Raw genomic sequence first — 18,796 nt, 5'->3', positions numbered from 1 at the left:
GTGGGCAGCTGCAGAGCGCTGCAGATGGAGTCTGCTCTCCTGCCAGGCCACACAACCACCAGAGAAAGGTGGCACAGGTGTGCCAGGCACAGAGGGGAGCGGCTGTGGCCACAGGGAAGTGGCGTGAAGAACAGAGGACCCGGGCAGGGGCCAGAAGGCCTAAATTCTGGACCAAACTTGCTGTGCACCAGGCAAGAGAGGGAGCTTCTCTGAACCTGTCTCCTCCTCTGCCTGCAACATGACTGCAGGATGCTTTCCGGCACTGACGTCTTCCCACCAAGTGCCACAGTGGAGGCAGAAGACCCCCAGCACAGGGCCCCGCCAGCCCTGGTGCTCACAGTGTCACCCGCACTCTGACTCACCCTCTGTACCAGTTCCCTGCTGCAACCGAAACAGATCACCACAAACTAAGTGGCTTCAAACAACACAAATTGGTGCGGCACAGAGGCTCACGCCTGTCATCTCAGCACTTCAGGAGGCAAAGGTGGGAGGATCACTTGAGCCCAGGAGTTCAGGACCAGCCTGGGCAACACAGGGAGATATCGTCTCTACAAAAAAAATTTTAATATTTAAAAATCCCGGCCGGGTGCGGTGGCTCACACCTATAATCCCAGTACTTTGGGAGGCAGAGGCAGGTGGATCACGAGTTCCAAGAGATCAAGACCATCCTAGCCAACATGGTGAAACCCTGTCTCTACTAAAAATACAAAAATTAGCCAGGTGTGGTGGCGGACGCCTGTAATCCCAGCTACTCAGGAGGCTGAGGCAGGAGAATCACTTGAACCTGGGAGGCGGAGGTTGCAGTGTGCCAGGATTGTGCCCCCGCACTCCAGCCTGGGGAGAGAGCAAGACTCCATCTCAAAAAAAAAAAAAAAAAAAAGCCCACAAATGTACTATTTTACAGTACTTTAGTTCAGAAATCCAAAATGGGTCTCCCCAGGCTGGAATCCTGGTGACGACAGGGCTGTTTTCCTTCTGCAGGTTCCGGTGGAGAGTTCACTTCCCTGCTCTTTCCAGCTTCCAGAGGCGCCCACATTCCCTGGCTTGTGGCCCCTCCTCCATCTCCACACCCAGCAAGAGCTGCCAAGTCCGTCTCACGTCACTCTGAGCCGCCAGGATGGCCCAGGAGCCCGTCCCTGCCGTGGGCCAGCAGACCAGTGACCTCATTCGCCCTGCCACAGAAGGTGCTGTGTTCACAGGCTCTGGGGATGAGGCAGGGAACTCTCTGGGGACCACGACTCTGCCTCCCACCCCATCACAGCAGCCTCCATCTTGTAGGTGAGCAGCTGTCGGTGTGACCACAATACTGAGGCTCCTCCAGACAGGGCAGAGGACACCCACAGGAACCGCACACCACACAGGCCCTCACCTCGTTCTCCAGCTCCAGGCCAACCAGCGTCTCCTGCATCTTCTCCTGGCGCCCCAGCTTCCTCTGCAGCCCTTCCAGCTCTTCCTGGAGCAGCCCGTTGGTCTCTCTCATCTCCCTGGCAGTGCCACAAAGAGTCACTCAAATAGCCACACACCCTAGGGAGAAGGCCAAGAGCCCGGGAGCCCTGCCCCTACAGCGTCTGCACAGTGGGCTCCATGCACACAAACCCAGACTCACTCAAGGCAGCTGCCCCATCCCCCGCGACCCCTCACCGCAGGTGCATGCTCTCCTCCCGCAGCTGCTTCAGCTCCCGTTCCAGCCTAGGGAGCCGCACCAGCTCTGACTTCATGTTCTTCACAATCGCAGCGTCCTGCTCTTGCAGGGACAGCTTCTGCTCCAGATCCTGATGGAGGCCAGGGACAGAGAAGAGGAAAATGAGCCACGAAGAGACCTGGAGAAAATCACACACACACGGCTAAGAGAAACAAGCCGGTGTGCAACAGCTACACGCACTGCAGGATCCAACCACAGGACGTTCTCGGAAAGGCGGGGGTTGTCAGGGGCTCAGAAGGAAAGGCAGGGATTGACTGAGGGAGCAGAGAGGATTTTTAGGCAGTAAAACTTTTCTGTGTGACACTCTAACGGCAAATATAGGACATTTTACATTTGCCCAAACCATACACTGTCCCACTCCAAGAGTGACCCTCACGGGACCCGTGGACTCTGCATGACACTGATGTGTCCAGGCAGGTTCATCACTGTCACACATGCTTCACCCTACCAGGGAGGCTGGGTGTGTGTGGTGGTGGGTGGAGCAGGGGGTACAAATGAGCTTTACCTTCTGCTCATTTTGCTGTGAACCTAAAACTGCTCTAGAAAATACCATCCATTAAAAATTAAAGTCACTGAGGTCACGAAGTTCCTCCGCTAAACAGTTCCCAGGTCCTCAGCAGCCTCCATGCCTCAGGACTCCCCTGTGGGAGGCCTTCCCGGGCTACACCAGAGGCCTGGAAGCTGCTTCCAATACTGAGCCTCAGCATCCACTCCAGGGCAGCTCTTCCCAGCACCGTACTCCCAGTCCCCTGCACACTGGGAGCTGGCATGCACACCGCACACCGCAGAGCTGCTGTGCTCCCCACCTGGCCTCAGGGAGCTCTCCAGGAGCAAAAGTCTATCTCAGGTCTGGTCCAGGATGGCACTCCATGGGAAAACACCGCCCTCCTCCCGTGTCAAGCCCACTTCTGGCGCTCTAGTAGCACATGTGTAAGGGCTCAGTCTTTCAGTCAGTGAGGACAGGCTTCTGCGGACGGTACCCAGGCCCCTTGGGACACAGACAGCTGGCATCTGTGAGCAGCAAGTCACTGAACAGGCAGAGTGTGAAACCACAACCAAACCAGCCGGCCATCTGACAAACACTAACACAGTTCATCGCCTTGCCAGCCAGCCAATCCTGAGAGGTGGGCTGAGGACTGCGAGGGGCCAGGGAACACCACTGGGAGGGGACGCGGCAGAAGCTAGGTTGGGGGTGCTGGTCAGCTCTGCAGCCAGGAAGAGCTGGTGTGAAGCGTGGAGGTGAGGGTGCACAGGGGCCAGAGCACAGGGTCTGGAGGCTGCTCTCCAGGCAACAAGAGGCAGGAGAGGGATCCGGAGTCAGCATCTCCCTGGCCCATCCTCCACAGGGAAATGGCACAGCCTGAGCTTGAGGCAGACGCCCTGAGAGACCCAGCTCCAGCTGTGCAACTGTGGGCAGATTTCTCAACCTCTCTATGCCTGTATCTTCTTCGCACACTCATCAGCACTTGATGTCATCACACACACGGACATTTCCTCTTCGTGTTTGTGGTCAGTCTCCCTCCTCTAAAATACACGCTCCCTGAGAGCAGAAGCATCTGCCTCATTCACCACGGCATCGCTGGTGCCCAGCACGGTGCTCAGCACACAGGGCAGAAGCGAACCTCACAGGAGGCCCACGGAGCTCGGCACCAGCGCAGAAAGGCCAACAGGAGCAGGCGAGTCAAGGCCACCACAGGGATGTCCACAAGGCCCCTGACACAGAGCAACTCACTTTAATCTGCTGCTCGTGGTCTGCTCTTGCTTCCTGGCTGGCCTGGAGTTCCTGGATTTTCTGATTGGTTTCCTGCCATTTTCTATTGAAAGAAAAATACATCACATACAGAAACAGGCATGTGGCAAGGCCAACAATTCTCCTCAGCCTGAGACCCGCCCCAGCACAGACCCACGCACATTCATTCCCACCCCAAGGTTCAGGACCCCCTCTCCGGCACAGACCCCCCACACATACACTCCACTGCACGGGTACCCCAAGGTCCCAGGCCCCAGCCCCTGCAGGCTGTCTCTGCGGCCTCAGGCTGCTCATTCGGAAGGGTGCATAGTGAGCCCAGGCCACCTGCAAGGTCCTCTCCAGCAGTGGCACCCCCAGCTCTCACCTGCCTGCAGCAACTCCCAGCCCTGGTGCAGCTGCGGCAGGGCCCCACCCAGGAATGACCTCTCCTCTCCACTACGAAACTAGAACTCTACTAAAACAGCATTTGCTGAGGGAAGGTTCCAAGTCTAAAGGAGATGCCCAGTCTCCTGACCACACCTCCAGACAAGGCTCTCCCGTCTGTACCTCGGCTGAGCCCAGCCCTGTGCCTGGACACCCCTTCCCAGCAGCGCCCCCTCTACCGCCAAGGCACATGGCGCTGCCCTCTGAACCTAGCCCTCAGCAGGGCACGGTGGCTTAGCCTGGGATCCCAGCACTCCAGGAGGCTGAGGCAGGAGGATCATTTGAGGCCAGGAGCTCAAGACCAGTCTGGGTGACAAAGCGAGATGGCCATCTCTACAAAACGTTTTTTAAAATTAGCCAGGTGCAAAATTAATCCCAGCTACTCGGTGGCTGAGGCAGGAGAATCACTGAACCCAGGAGGCGGAGGCTGCAGTGAGCCAAGATGGTGCCATTGTACTCCAGCGTGGATGACAGAGCGAGACTCAATCTCAAAAAAAAAAAAATCAGCCAGGTGTACTGCACATGCCTGCAGTCCCAGTTACTCTGGGTGCCACTGCACTCCAGGCTGGACGACAGAGTGAGACCTTGTCACAAAAAATAAAGTAAAATCTAGCTCTGCAGGAGCCCTCTCTAAGAAGGAGGAGGAGGAAGTTGCTGCCCCCATTTTGCTCCAGGAACATCAGGACACTTTCTGGGCTCATGGTCCTGGCTCCAGAGGCCTCAGCGTCTGCCCCTCTTGACTGTCTGTGAATTAGGACAGCACCCGGGAGTGCATCCACAACCCACCCAGCCACCAAGAGAGAGGTGGCGTGCACGCCCCCACACGTGGCCCGACCCCCGACCCCACACCCTGGCCCCGCCCACTTGTGCTGCAAGTCCAGCTGCTCCTGCAGCTCCTGCTTCTCCGACTCCAGGCGCTTCACCCGCATCTCCTGGTCCATCACGCTCCACTGCAGTTCCGAGATCCTCCCCTTGAGTGCGCTGATGGTCTAAAAGCAGAGGAGGCCAGAGAGCCACTCAGTGAGTAGAGCCCATGTATGGAAGGAGCACATGGAGGTGAGAAGAGCAGACAGGCACCATCCACATGCTACAACCAAGCAGGAGGCAGAGGGGCAGAGGAATAGGGGGCAGAGGGGCATCAGGCAGAGGGACAGAGGGTAGGGGGACAGACGGCAAGCGGGCGAGGGGGACAAGGGGAGCAGAGGAGCAGAGGGCCAGGGGGCAGAGTCACCTCCTTCTGGAGGATGCGGGTCCAGGCAGGCACTCACACGCAAGGCCCACCCTCCTCCTGGCGCTCCAGAGCAGCACAGCCCAGAGCCTGCAACGAGCCATGCAGGAGCTGACTGAGGAGACCCAGGCCCCAGCCAGGGCCCCTGGAAAGGAGGCTTGGTAAGGCGGCTTCAGAAGCAAAAGTCCTCACCAGCCAAGATGGGCCTGGACTCTCAGGCCTGGCACCTGGCAGTCTCTGTGCCAGTGCTGCATGCTCCCAAAGTCCCACCAGGCATCCACATACCCACCACACCATCATTTTGGTCTTCCCTCCAATAGTGGCTCCTGTCGTCCCTCCCCAGCCACCCCAATGCTACTATGCCGGCTGTTTGCTAATGACATCGCCCTCGAACAACAGCAAGGCACTGGCCAACCAACAGGACAAAGACGGAGGCTGTGCAGGGGGCTAGGTGGTAGCTGTTGGGGAGGCCATGCGCTTGGAAGGGGAGCGCATAGCACAGGCAGGAGCGCCCCTGGGGAGGCAAAGCCAACAGCCTCTCTGGCAGCCTCCAGGACACCAGGTCTGCCTGACAGCACGGAACCCGCGCGTGACAGAACCGCCACGCTTCATCCTGACCACCCTCACCAGGCAACCTTCTGAGGACCCTAACCCTCTGGAAAAGCTCAGAAAACCCTAGGTGTCCTCAGAGAAAGAGCACGTGGGTCGAGCCAATGTGAGAAGCCGGACAGACCCTGAGAAGCATCACTGTAAGTTAACACAGGGAAACACATGGGCGTGATGTCAGCTCTGGGGACCATGCCCCCAGGGCAGGACAATGGCAAACTCACACAGCAAACGACCTGGGTGGGCCTGGCTGGGTGGCACCCTCCGCAAACAAGGAGGCCACAGCACTCATTTCCCTGTTCCTGAGAACCCGTGGCCAGCTCAGCCCGCTGAACCCTATCACTGCCGTCCACCCCACGACGCTCTGGGAAGGTGCGCATGGGGGCAGTGTGCTCCCAGAATGCCCACAACGGGTACAGTTTACTTCACCCAATGGTGAAGCATTAACCTGGGAGTCAAAAAAGAAGGTATTAAAAACATACTAACAATAAACACATCCTCCCAGAGGTCTTCTGAACTCAACTAATACACACCGGATGCCGGGACCAGGCTGGATGCAGGGCCGAGCCCACCTGCCCGCAGGGGCACCTGTGTTGTAGGGGACGCCGGACAGTTGGCAAGGAAGAGGCGCATAAGACAATTCCAGAGTAAGGAGGTTGACAATCAGGGCCCTGTGACAGGAGAAGGCAGCCAAGGCCTAGTGAGCAGGAGGGTTTGCCCTGAGGAGCTGCCACCCTAGCTTAGAGGTGACAGGCCAAAGCAGCAGCGCCTGCAGCAGCGCGATTTCCCTCACGGAGCCCCACCCCACTGGGCACCACCCTGCGGCTCCTGCAGTCTCCCACTCCTCTGCCCCTCGTGGAGTGCTGGGCACGACTCACCCTCCCCCATGGAACCGCAGGTGCCCACAGGCAGCGGGGACAGGGTCTGACCCACCTCCAGCACAGCCCAGCACACAGGAACTGGAACCCACAGCACGGGCAAGGCAAGAGCAGCTTCTCGGAGGCCAATCACACCTCCTTTCCTGCCAACGTTCCCTCCAGAAGCAGATGGGGGAACAGCCTCAACACGCTTCCCCAGCACCACCCACAGAAAGGACGCAGGGCCAGTTTCTGGACCCCTCCAGGACGCTTGCTGCACGCCCACCCCACCCCCACCCCTATGCCAGCAGATTTGCATGTCTCCTCTTGGCACCAGCAATCTTGATCTTCACAGAAAAAGGACAGGAGAGGTCAGAAGATTCCAATTTCCACCAGTGCCCACATCCAGGCTGTTTCTAAAATGCAAGCAACCTTCACCAGGACTGTGGTTCACACAGGCTCCGGTTCAGAGGCAATTCTCCCGACACCATCAGATGCCTGTAGACCTTGGATAGTCAAAGAAATGCAAATCCATTCGTGCCTACTTAAGCCTCCTGACGAAAGAACAGTTATTTCCAGAAAAGACCACCATCCACGACAGGGAAGGCTGCAGGGAAACTGGAGCCCTCAGCCGGGGCTCTGAGAACAACCGCTACAGAGACCGCCATCGCTGGGGACCTTATAGCCCAGGCCTAGGGGTCTGTCCAAAGTCAACAGAAGCGAGGGCTGCATAGATACACAAGTGAACACAAACACACTAAAAGTCCATAAACGACAAAAAACGGATTCATCAGCCTTCAAAATTCATAATTACAAATGCAAAAAAACTGCTTAACTTTTTTTTTTTTTTTTTTTTCAGACAGAGTCTCACTGTGTTGCCCAGGCTGGAGTGGAATGGCGTGACCTTAGCTCACTGCAACCTCCACCTCCCCGGTGCAAGCGATTCTCCTGCCTCAGCCTCCCGAGTGGCTGGGACTACAGGCGCCCACCACCACGCCCAGCTAATTTTTGTATTTTTAGTAGAGATGGAGTTTCACCATGTTGGCCAGGCTGGTCTCCAACTCCCGACCTCAGGTGATCCACCCACCTTGGCCTCCCAAGTGCTGGGATTACAAACATGAGCCACCACGCCCAGCCCAAGTGCTCAACTTTTTAATTGAGAACTATAGAATGGAAAATTAATACTTCTACTGATTACAACTATGCAAAAAACGCAGCTGTCCGTGTGGGAAGCACAATTAAAAACACAGGCGTGGCGCTGCAGTGGTGAACAAGAGCATGCATTCCCTCTCCTCAGGAAAACAGTGCCAGGAGGGCAGTCCCCGCGGAGCGGAGGCCCCGCTCACCTCGCCGGCCTGGGCCAGGCTGTCCTCTTTCTCACGAAGCCTCTTGCTGGCAGCGTCCAGGTTCTGCTGACACTGCCTGTTGCGCTCCAGCTGCTCCTGCATCTTCTCCTCCGCCCCAGCCTCCCGCTCCTGAAGCTGCCGGATGCGCGTCAGGAGCTCCTGGTTGCGGTCAACCTCGCGCTGTCAAGAGAGCAAGAGTCAGATGCCATGTGCCACCCACGGGAGGGTCAGCGGGGAGCCCTCACCCCCACGCCTCTCTCAGAACAGGCCGAGGCGCAAAAAAGAGGTGAGCAGGACGCATCAGCCAAGTCAGCGGCAGAACCAGGATGGAACCTGGGACCCAGCTCCAGTGCCGGCGCCCCCGCTGAGGCGTCATGACAGTGAGCACTGTGCAAAGTCAGGACTCCCAGGACGGGCACTTGGCACAGATCACACACACATTCATCACACCGTCTGCTCAGCAGTTGCCTCTGCAGGGAGAGGGAGCACGGGAAATCTACAATTCAGCATCGACCTTGGGGAGAAGCTGAGCTTTCACAGCACCAGCAAATCCTGTCTAACTTCACTCTGGCCGGCACTGAAATGAGCTGGCACTCCCCCAGCGAGCAGCCGATGGGGCAGAGACAGGTGGCGTGAGCAGGAGGCTGCGGACAGAAGCAGTTTACACTGGGCTCAAATCTGCCACACATGCACACCATCTCACACAAACCTCCAGAGCCACCCCCCCGACTGGCCTTGGGGAGGCTGCGTGGCTCTCACTGGTTGGGATGGGACATAACCAAGAAGCACGCTCAGACCTCCTGACTCTAATGACCCGCAGGCCCTGCAAGTTCACTGCCAGGTACGAGAGTCCCAGGAGGTGAAGGCGGTGAGTCCTGATGGAGCCCAGCACTCTGGGACCCTCTCGCCCTGCCTTCCTCGGGAAGCTCCAAGCACTCCCCCTGAGCCCAGGGAGGAGTATGAGCTTGTGCTGTCCTCATCTGGGGTACTCCAGCCCAAAGCCCAGGAGAGGTGTTACAGAAGTGGCTGCCTTCTGAGAGAGGTTGACCCGCACCTCGGAGGGACTCTAGCCCTTGTGAGCTGCAAGGGCTGCCTCACAACAACCAAGAGACTCTTCTGTGATGCAGAACAGGGGCTGGGGTTGGCATGGGGCTCCGCTCAGCACCATCACAGCCAGATGGGGCACCAGGCCCGGGACTGCCAGTCCTAGTGCAGACAGGGCAGCCAGCAGGTCGCCGGACTTCAGACACTTAGGTCTCAACCCCTAATAGGTATTTCCAGGTGGAACTCCAAGGAACAATTGGAAGACTACTGGTTCCAACTGTTCCTGGGATCCTGTGCAGCTGTGTCTGTGGGCAAGGAAGGAAAGTCCTGCTAGAAGGTGGCTGGAGCTCAGCAAGGAGCCCCAAGTGTAAGCTCACTCACCTGCATTCTTGGATTTCCCCAAGAAAGGGCCCCCGGAGACCCTACAATGACTCCTCCCTCAATACAACATTTGTGAGTACCCATAAAATGCCATAAGCTGCGCCACACAATGGAGATCCTAGGCGGAGTCAGGTGGGCCCTGCCCTCAGGGACTCTCGGCCCCAGAGGAACTCCAACAGCTGCACACTCCGTTCCTCCTGCCTGAGAGCCACAGCCATGCCATGAGCACGCTGCCTCCAAACTAATGACCTGGTGCCACCTCTCTACCCCTAACAAGGGAACCTCAATAGTTAGGGAGATTCCTGTGGCCTCTCCCTCCCCTTCCCACCAATTCCTCCAGGACTGTCCCTCCTAGGACCCACCCAGGCCGTGAGCAAAAGCCCCACCTCTCAGGGAAAACAGCTCTCAAAGCAGCAATGGAGCCAAGCCTGAGGCCGTGGCCCCCACCCCATGGCACCTCAGGCTCACTGAGCCCACACAACGCACCACAGCCAGGATCTGCAGGCCAGGGGCAAGGAATCCAACCAGCATCACACCCCGGAAGACATGAGCTATTTTTCTAGGGCCTAGGAGAGTGTGTGAACAAACCGCACGATCCCAGGGAGGGGCTAGACATCTACCCGCCGAAAGAGGGCACACAAGCCAAGGAGACTTCCCACCCAATACTCTGCCTGAACCTTGGCAGCATTTCCACAACTGATCAGCACTGACCGAAACGCTGGCAAAGCGCTATTCATCAGAGCAGAGGGAATTCGCACACTCAGTGGAAACCTAATTCCCTCCCCAAGGACAGGGTGTTTTCCCTGCTGCCCTGGGTGAGCCAGGAGCAACACACAGCCACCACTGAGGCCGGCACCCTTCGCTAGGGCCCTCCAACCCAAATGCCCAGCATGGACCGGGACCCTGTTCCACCCCGTGACCTCCTAAGCCTGTCCCTCCTACACCACTCGGCATTTCTGTCAGACCTGCATTCCAATTCTTCCAGAGGGAAGAGGAAACCAGGAGACCCAACAAAGGAATCTGTGCCGGCACCGCAGCCTCACTGAACAGATACAGCAAGTGTTCCCATTTCATGCCATCCTCCTCTAGGACAGCAAGCATAACCAATACCTGCCCCACAGCATGCGTGGCCTCAGAAGGAATGTCCTGGCAACCGTGACACAGGGCATGTCAGGCTTCCAGTCAGCTGGGTTCTGATTTCCTACGGCCTGGCAGGTACCATGCACAGCCCCCTTGCTCCCAGGGGCTGCGATCTGAATTCTTATAACCTGGCAGGTACCGTGCACAGCCCTCTTGCTCCCAGGTACTGGGATCTGATTTCTTACGACCTGGCAGGTACGGTGCACAGTCCCCTTGCTTCAGTGGCTGGCTGGGCTGACCCTCGCCCCACGTGAACCCACCTCGTAGTTCCTGGCACTGGTGCTCGCCGCTCTCTCCAGCTCCACTCGAGCCCTCTTGTGACTCAGTTCCATCTGCATCTTCTCCCGCTCCACCTGGATGAGGTGAGACTTCGAACGGATCTGCTCTGCTCTTTCCTCCAGCTGAGAGGGACATACCCAAAGAAAAACAGAATGCTCAGTGACTGCATCAAACAAGGTTGAGTGACTCAGTGCAGCGGACACATCTCTGAGCACCCATTCCCGCAGGTCCTGTGCTAATTCTTGATGTGCCCCAGCTACCGGGCCCCAGGCTGGGGAACCGGGGAGTGGCAGGCAGTGGGAAGGTGAAAAAGCTTAGGAAGAGGAAGACGTCTTTTGAGATGACATTAAGCATATTAGTGAACGCAATGGCCTCGAATGCCACCCATTTATTTACCAGCCAATGGCTCTGTGGGTCAGAAGTCCAGACGTAGGTGGCTGCGTTCTCTGAACAGGGTCTCCCAGGCTAAAAATCAATGCAGTCGACCAGGTCGTGTTCTCAGGTGGAGCTCAGCATCCTCTCACAAGCTCACAGGGATGGAGAATGAGGTCTCCTTCCCGACCAGCTGCCAGCCCAGTACGGCCATCCACTCCTAGGAGCTGCCCACATCCCTTGCCACATGGACCTCTCCCTCTCCAAAATCAACCACGTCCAATCTCCCTTGTAAAATCCCGCTCCTGCCATGTCTCTGACTGCTCTGCCTCAGATGTCTGGACTGAGACTTAAAGGGCTCTGGTGAGCAGATCAAGCCCACCCAGGGAGTGGATCAAGTCCACCCAGGTAATCTCCTTATCTCAAGGTCAACAGATCTGAGACCTTAATTACATTTGCACAATCCCACAATGATACCTAGTCAGTATCGACTTAAACCTGGGAGGCAGTAGGAAGGTGAGTGTGCACTAGAGCCTGGAATCTGGGGGCCCTCTCAGAAGCCTGCCTACCACACAGGCCTAGTGATTACAGGTGAGCTGAGCCTCACAGAGCCCCAGAAGACTTGCCAAACAGTTCCAGAGTCGGCCTTTGGGTACGACCTGCTCAGCTGGAGGAAAAGGCAGAGTCACCAACTCTTCATATAGCCCAGAGCCTTGCAGTGCAGCATCTCTCAGCACTTAACAAATGCAGAGTCTCAGGCTACACCCCAGATCTATTCAATCAGAATCTTCTCTTTAGGTTGGGCGCAGTGGCTCACGCCTGTAATCCCAGTACTTCAGGAGGCCAAGTCGGGTGGATCACTTGAGGCCGGGAGTTCGAGATCAGTCTGGCTAACATGGGGAAACCCCGTCTCTACTAAAAATACAAAAATTAGCCAGCGTAGTGGTGCACACCTGTAATCCCAGCTACTCAGGAGGCTGAGGCAGGAGAAATGCTTGAACCCAGGAGGTGGAGGTTGCAGTGAGCCAAGATCACACCACTGCACTCCAGCCTGGGTGATAGGGCAGGAGTTCGTCTTGGAAAAAAAAAAAATCTAGGCCAGGCACGGTGGCTCATGCCTGTAATCCCAGTAGTTCGGGGGCCAAAGTGGGTACATCACTTGAGGTCAGGCGTTCGAGACTAGCCTGGCCAACATGGTGAAACCCTGTCTCTAGTCAAAACTACAAAAATTAGCCGGGCATGGTGGTACGCACCTGTAATCTCAGCTACTCCGGAGGCTGAGGTGGGAGAATCACTTGAACCCAGGAGACGGAGGCTGCAGTGAGCCAACATTATACCACTGCACTCCAGCCTGGATGACAGAGTAAGACCCTGTCTCCAAAAGAAAAAAAGAAACTTCTTTTTAAACACATTCTCAGGGCGTTCACATGCACGTGAAAGTTTGATAAGCACCAGAGTAGAGTGGTGGTTCCCAATGAGGGCCAGTTTTGCCCCTGGGAACATCTGGCACTGTCTGGAGACACCTGACTGTTACAGAAGGGTGGTCATATGTGTGTGCTGCTGGCTGGCATCCAGGGGGTAGAGGCCAGGGATGTTGTTCAACAGCCCACAATGCACAAGAAAGTCCTGAGAAAAAAAGAATTACCCAACCCAAATGCCAAGCATGCCAAGGCTAGGAAAGCCCGGGACGGGGGAGGGAAGTTTCTCTGTCCTCCCACCTGTGTTCTCTGGTGGCCCAAGCCCACGCTTCCTTTCTTACTATGTTACCGTGTCTCGATTCCCAGCTGCCGCTGTTTGGGCATTCCTAAGACTGCCCTTCAAACTCAGCAGCCTTCCTGGTCTCACTTCTGTGTCTGCAGTCAAACCTGAGCCTCTCGAGAAGGGTGGGCACCCCACCTGCAGGGGGCACGACCGGCAGGGACCAGGAGTCCCAGACACACCTGATCCGTGTGCCACCTCTGCCTGGAGCTAACTACAACTGAAAGACAGCAACTGAAAGCTTGCCCTTACATTAAATCAACACAGATGTGTGATAAACCAGACAGCACACATTCCCCCGGCCTGCCATGGACTCCAGGCCCTCTCTGCCATGCCGGGGGCTCAGCAGGAGAGAAAGAACCACAACAAAGTCCAGAAACGGGATGTGACAGGGGCCAGGGACCAAGGCTGGGCTCACCGACATCACTCTGCTCGCCACCTCGCTCTGACTACCGCACCCCATCACAGATCCCCTCACCGAGAGGCCCTTAACAGTGAGCACTGGGGGCCTCTCAGGTCCAAGACAGACTAGAATCCCAAAGCTTTGACAGATAGGCCAAGAGGTCCCAGACATTTGCATCAAGGAAATTACAGCATTTCAGACCAGAGTTGCCAACTCTGTCATCCAGGCTGGAGGGCAGTGGCGTGATCTCAGCTCACTGCAACCTCTGCCTCCTGGGTTCAAGCGATTCTCCTGCCTCAGCCTCCCGAGTAGGTGAGATGACAGGTGTACGCACCCGCCTAATTTTTGTATTTTTAGTAGAGATGGGGTTTCACCAAGTTGGTCAGGCTGGTCTCAAATTCCTGACCTCAAGTGAACCACCCACCTCAGGCTCCCAAAGTGCTGGGATTCTAGGCGTGAGCCGCCGCAACCAGTTCAGAGTTAGCAACTTCTAATTTTGCCAGTGATAAAAACAACAACCATCTATTACCTTCATAATTTCATAAAAAAGCATTTACATATACATATCACATATATACACACACACACATATATATGTGACCTAATCTCAGAATACAAAACTGTCCTCATGAAGAAACGGCAGTAAGCAAGCTAGCAGCCAGCATTTTTTTTTTTTTTTCTTTTTTGAGACGGGGTCTCGCTCTGTCGCCCAGGCTGGAGTGCAGTGGCGCGATCTCGGCTCACTGTAAGCTCCGCCTCCCGGGTTCACACCATTCTCCTGCCTCAGCCTCCCGAGCAGCTGGGACTACAGGTGCCACGCCCAGTTAATTTTTTGTATTTTTAGTAGAGACAGGGTTTCACCATGTTAGCCAGGATGGTCTCGATCTCCTGACCTCGTGATCCGCCCATCTCAGCCTCCCAAACTGCTGGGATTACAGGTGTGAGCCACCACATCCAGCCACAAGCTAGCATTCTAATAAACACATATTAATTCAATTATGCAACAAAACAAATGCACACACACACAGCTTTACCAAATGCAGCAGGGCCTCATCTGGGCTCTGAGAGCACAGGAAGCCAGAGCCTCCTCTAACGGGCACAGGACTACAGAATGGCTCTGGGGCCTGCAGCAGGGACTGGGAAAGAGGGTCCAGGCAGAGGGGTCTAGAGGAGCCTGTGCAGCCACAGGGCCCAGGCAAGGCTGGAGACACTACTTGCCAGCACTCCCCAGCACTCCACTCCCCACCACTCGGGGGCCCCGTTATCCCAGCCCCACGTGGGGCTGGGCCCATCACTCTTTGGATCCTGAAGTCCTTCAGGAGACCTGAGTCCTCTGCAGTTGTGTCTACAGTGAGCAATCCCCCAAGAACTTGTAACGAAACCAAATACAACTATTTTATAGAAGAAATCCGTAAAAATCACCCCAAAATCTGAAAATGGCCCTCTACAGCCTGAGACCACAAAACATCCCGTCCTTCTGCTCACGGCTGTGGCTTTGTCTCTGGGCTGCCGGGCACTCCCGCACTGTGTTTCCGACACAGCCTGCCCGACGGTCCTGCTGCTCACACTCCCAGGCAGTTTGGGTTCTGTCCTCAATTAGATGAACGAACTGGCTTTCCGATCCTGTCACCAGGGTCTGTGGGTGCACTTGTGTGAATGCAATGCTGAGCGCCAGGCCCACTCAGGGTGCTAACAAGGCAGGCCTTCGAGCCAGGATGGCTCAGGGCCCCAACTAGCCTCCAGCTACTGCCCCAAAACGAGAAGTGGCCACAGTGAGGCCTGGAAGATGAGCAGCTGGTCTCTAGGCTGAGCTAATACTGACCCACCTCAACTACAGAACACTTGAACAGGCCCTGCCTGGGCCCAGGGGTCTCCCCAGAGAAGACTCCCACCCAGGCACATGCCACTCACCTGCATGCTCTGCTGGTACTGCATCTGCAGAGAACCTGGGGCCGAGGTGGAAATATCCAGTCCAGATCCTCCCTCCACCCGCTGAGAGATGAAGTTGTTCAAAGATCTCAGGGTGGATAAAACCGTGGTGTTTTCCCCCAGGTCTTCCATGGTTGCTTTCCTTCTGGGAACAGACAAAGGACTGGTCAGGGCCAGCCTTTCTACGTGCCATCAGCTGTGCAGTCAGCGGGGCCTCTGGACATCCCCACTCCCCTAACGCTCATTGGAGCCCATAATACACCAGTGTCTGTAACCACATTCTTCAAAGGCAACTGGGAGCCATGCTGCCAATTTACCAGACAAAAAATGGAAGCAAGAAAGCATGCCACCAAATCCCCGCCACCGAGCCACCGACTGAGTCTCAGCTGCACACAGACGGACAGCTGGCGCCCAAGAGGCGGGGCTCAGCACTCAGGTGGCACGTCCTCCCACAGCACTGTAAGAGGGTTCTCCAGAGAGACAGAGCCAACAGGACAGAGACAGACACACGAGAGGGGCATTATTAGGGAAACGGACTCACACGATTAGGGAGACTGTCCCACAACAGGCCGTCTGTAAGCTGGAGCCCTAGAAGCCTGGCAGTGTGACACAGTCCAAGTCTGAAGGCCTCAGAGCCAGGGGGGCCGATGGTGTAATTCTTAGTTCGAGGAACTGCTGGAACGAGTCCTAGAGACCAAAGGCCGGTGAGCTTGGAGTGCTGCTGTTGAGGAGAGGAGAAGAAGGGTGTATCCCAGCTCCCGCAGGCAGATGGACACATTCGTCTTTTCTGTTTTTGTCCTCTCCAGGCCCCAGGCTCTTGGATGGTGCCCCCAACACTGGGGGGTGGATCTTCAGCACCTGGTCCACTCAGACTCCCAAGCTCATCACCTCTGGAAACACCCTCACAGGCACACCCAGAAACAAAAATGATGCTTTCCCAGGTTTCTAGAAATTCCTGAATCCAGTCAGCTGATGCCTGAAACTACCTACCAGGAGCACTCACAAAAAAGTCTGGCCTCCTGCCCAGGTGGGATGGCTCACGCCTGTAATCCCAGCACTTTGGGAGGTGGAGGCAGGCAGATCACTTGAGGTCAGGAGTTCAAGACCAGATTGGCCAACATGGCAAAATCCCATCTCTAATAAAATACAAACACTAGCCGGGTGTGGTGGTGCGCGCCTGTAATCCCAGCTATTCAGGAGGCTGTGGCACAAGAAACGCTTGAACCTGGGAGGTGGAAGTTGCAGTGAGCTGAGACCGCACTACTGCACTCCAGATTGGGTAACAGAGTAAGACTGTGCCTCAAAATAAATAAATATTAATTAATTAATTAAGGCCAGGCACTGTGGCTCATGCCTGTAATCCCAGCACTTTGCAAGGCCAAGACGGGCAGATGACCTGAGGTCAGGAGTTCGAGACCAGCCTGGCCAACATGGTGAAACCCTGTCTCTATTAAAGCCGGATGTGGTGGTATGCACCTGTAATCCCAGCTACTCCGGAGGCTGGGACAGGAGAATTGCTTGAACCTAGGAGGCAGAGGTTGCATGCAGTGAGCTGAGATCGCACCACTGCACTCCAGCCTGGACAACAGAGCAAGACACCGTTTCAAAAAATAATAATAATTAATTTTTTAAAAAGTCTGGCCTCTGGGAATCAGAAATGAGGCATGCAACAGTGACAGTAAAGATGATCATCACAGCTGTGCTAATTTTCATTGTTTATTTCTAGTGACATTAATAAGTACTACTACTATTTTCAACTAGGTACCGGAAAGAAAGGTATCTGACATTTCCGAGCACGGAGACTTCTTGAACTTCAGTTTCCTCATCTGTCAACTCATGACAGTGAAATCTACTTGCAAAGTTGTGGGGAATGGGGTCAATATCCCTCAAGTCTTCCACTGCTAGATAATGGGAATGCGGCCGCAGGTTGACCAGCACTACATTTGTAAGCTCAATCTTAAGAGGGTGGTGAATCAGGTCTTTTTACACAGATTCTAGAGATGATGAAACTGAAGCTTCAAAAAGTTACAGAACGGAGATTGGGAACTTGAGTCTGTCTGGCGTTGGAAGGCTGAAGACAAGCAGCAGCAAAGAACTTTGCACCCCTAACACCTGCGCTGACGATGGTCTCACGGCAGGCCGGCCCACCAGCCCTAACGAGGGGAACAGCCAAGCGCGTTTAACAACCAAAAGGTAGAACTCCTGCAGCTGCACAGTTTCTGAGTTTCCATTGAACAAGAACCTCGGCCTGCTGCAAGCAGAGCCCTGAGCTCCCCAGGCTGCGAGCCCCGCAGAGGCAGGCCCGCCTGCAGGGAGGCTCCACAGCCCAATTCCTCCATTGCCCAGAAGAGACCAGGGCGACCCCTGCCATCCCCGAGGGGAAACCGGGCCCACACGCCCCCTTCCTGAGAGCGGGCCCGCGCGAGCCACGAGGATGCCAAGAGCCCCTGCAGCCCCGACTTCTCCACCAGGCGCCAGCTCAGGCCCCTTCCTCGGCGCGCCGGCACCCTAGCCCGGAGACCCCCACGGCGGGCACGGAGACCCCCACGGGGGGCACCCGGACCCCGGGGCTGGGACCACGAGCACGCGCCCCTCGGCCGCCCGCCCTGGCACAAGGGACGGCTGCGGAAACCCAGGCGAGGGGCCCGCTGTACTCAGCACAGCCCGAAGTGGGGCGTGGGGACAGCGGAGTGGGGACAGGGGAGTGGGGAGAGGAGGGGAGAGAAGGGGAGAGGAGGGGAGAGGAGGGGAGAGCACAGAGAGGGGAGCGCGCCCATGGGAGACGGGGCGGGCGCGCGGTCCTGAGGCACGGGGTCCAGGGTCCTTGTGCCCCACCCTGGCGGGCACACCCGGTCCGGGCCCTCGGCCCCGCCCTTGCCACCCCCGGGACCCCAGGACCCCAGAACCCCGCCGCCCGCGCAAGCCGGGCCGCTCACCTCAGTCGCCCGCAGCCCACTTGCCGCCGCCGCTCGGATCTCCCTCCGCTCCGCCCGCGCCCACTTATCGCGACACTTGCGCCTGCGCTCTCGCGAGACCTGGGTGGGAACCGGGCCGTAAAGAACCGAGTCTTCGCACCAGCTGGTCCTGGGGCCTCCGTGCCCGCACCCAGAGCCGCCACCCCCGGGAGACTACACACGGAAAGGACTCGGAACCGAAGGCCGGGCCAAGGCGCAGTCGGGGTCCCCGACCCCGCGCAGGACGCGCTTCCACTAAGGCTTTCGCCTCGCGCCGTAATGTGTGGAATAGCCGCGCCCATAGCAGCCTCCTGCAACAAACTTGCACTGTTGACTCTTCCCAAAATTTTGCTACTCAGTATCAGCTTGAATCAATCCGTTATTTTGCTTTTATCTGGGCCCACTAGAAATGCAATTTATGCTACTAGGCTACCTCCTAATGCTCTGCAAGCCAAGGCACAAAATCCAACGGGGTGAGGTCAGGCCCCACTATTATTACGGTAACCTTCGTCTATCCTTCAATTTGGAGCCTTCCTGAGAAGAGTGTGCCTCCTCTCTTCTTCCCACCTCTGCCCAGTCCCTGGCTTCCCTCTAAGAAGATGCTGTTCCTAAGGGTCTACATTG

The 18,796-nt window shown here is 56.5% G+C and overlaps 1 protein-coding gene across 10 annotated transcripts in view; it reads right to left on the bottom strand.

The window, feature by feature from the left end:
• The window catches only part of LOC105483405 (mitotic arrest deficient 1 like 1), a 419,765-nt gene extending 401,519 nt beyond the window's left edge, over positions 1 to 18,246 (bottom strand). For 4 of the 10 annotated variants that reach the window (XM_011744271.2, XM_071095438.1, XM_071095437.1 and 1 more), the window contains exons 1-9: positions 18,155 to 18,246; positions 15,760 to 15,939; positions 15,201 to 15,363; positions 10,738 to 10,878; positions 7,913 to 8,092; positions 4,740 to 4,864; positions 3,435 to 3,516; positions 1,642 to 1,772; positions 1,370 to 1,484 (exon numbers count right to left, since the gene is read on the bottom strand). In XM_011744271.2, the coding sequence (XP_011742573.2) occupies positions 1,370 to 1,484; positions 1,642 to 1,772; positions 3,435 to 3,516; positions 4,740 to 4,864; positions 7,913 to 8,092; positions 10,738 to 10,878; positions 15,201 to 15,350 (924 nt within the window). In that variant the 5' untranslated portion in view covers positions 15,351 to 15,363; positions 15,760 to 15,939; positions 18,155 to 18,246. The remainder of the gene's footprint in view (positions 1 to 1,369; positions 1,485 to 1,641; positions 1,773 to 3,434; positions 3,517 to 4,739; positions 4,865 to 7,912; positions 8,093 to 10,737; positions 10,879 to 15,200; positions 15,364 to 15,759; positions 15,940 to 18,154) is intronic. The other 6 variants (XM_011744266.2, XM_011744269.2, XM_071095436.1 and 3 more) reach the window with 5 other exon arrangements.
• Positions 18,247 to 18,796: the final 550 nt, after the last annotated feature.

The sequence above is a fragment of the Macaca nemestrina genome, chromosome 4, assembly GCF_043159975.1.
Source record: "Macaca nemestrina isolate mMacNem1 chromosome 4, mMacNem.hap1, whole genome shotgun sequence".
In the NCBI taxonomy this organism is placed as follows: domain Eukaryota; kingdom Metazoa; phylum Chordata; class Mammalia; order Primates; family Cercopithecidae; genus Macaca; species Macaca nemestrina.
This window is presented reverse-complemented; position numbering and strand designations above follow the sequence as displayed.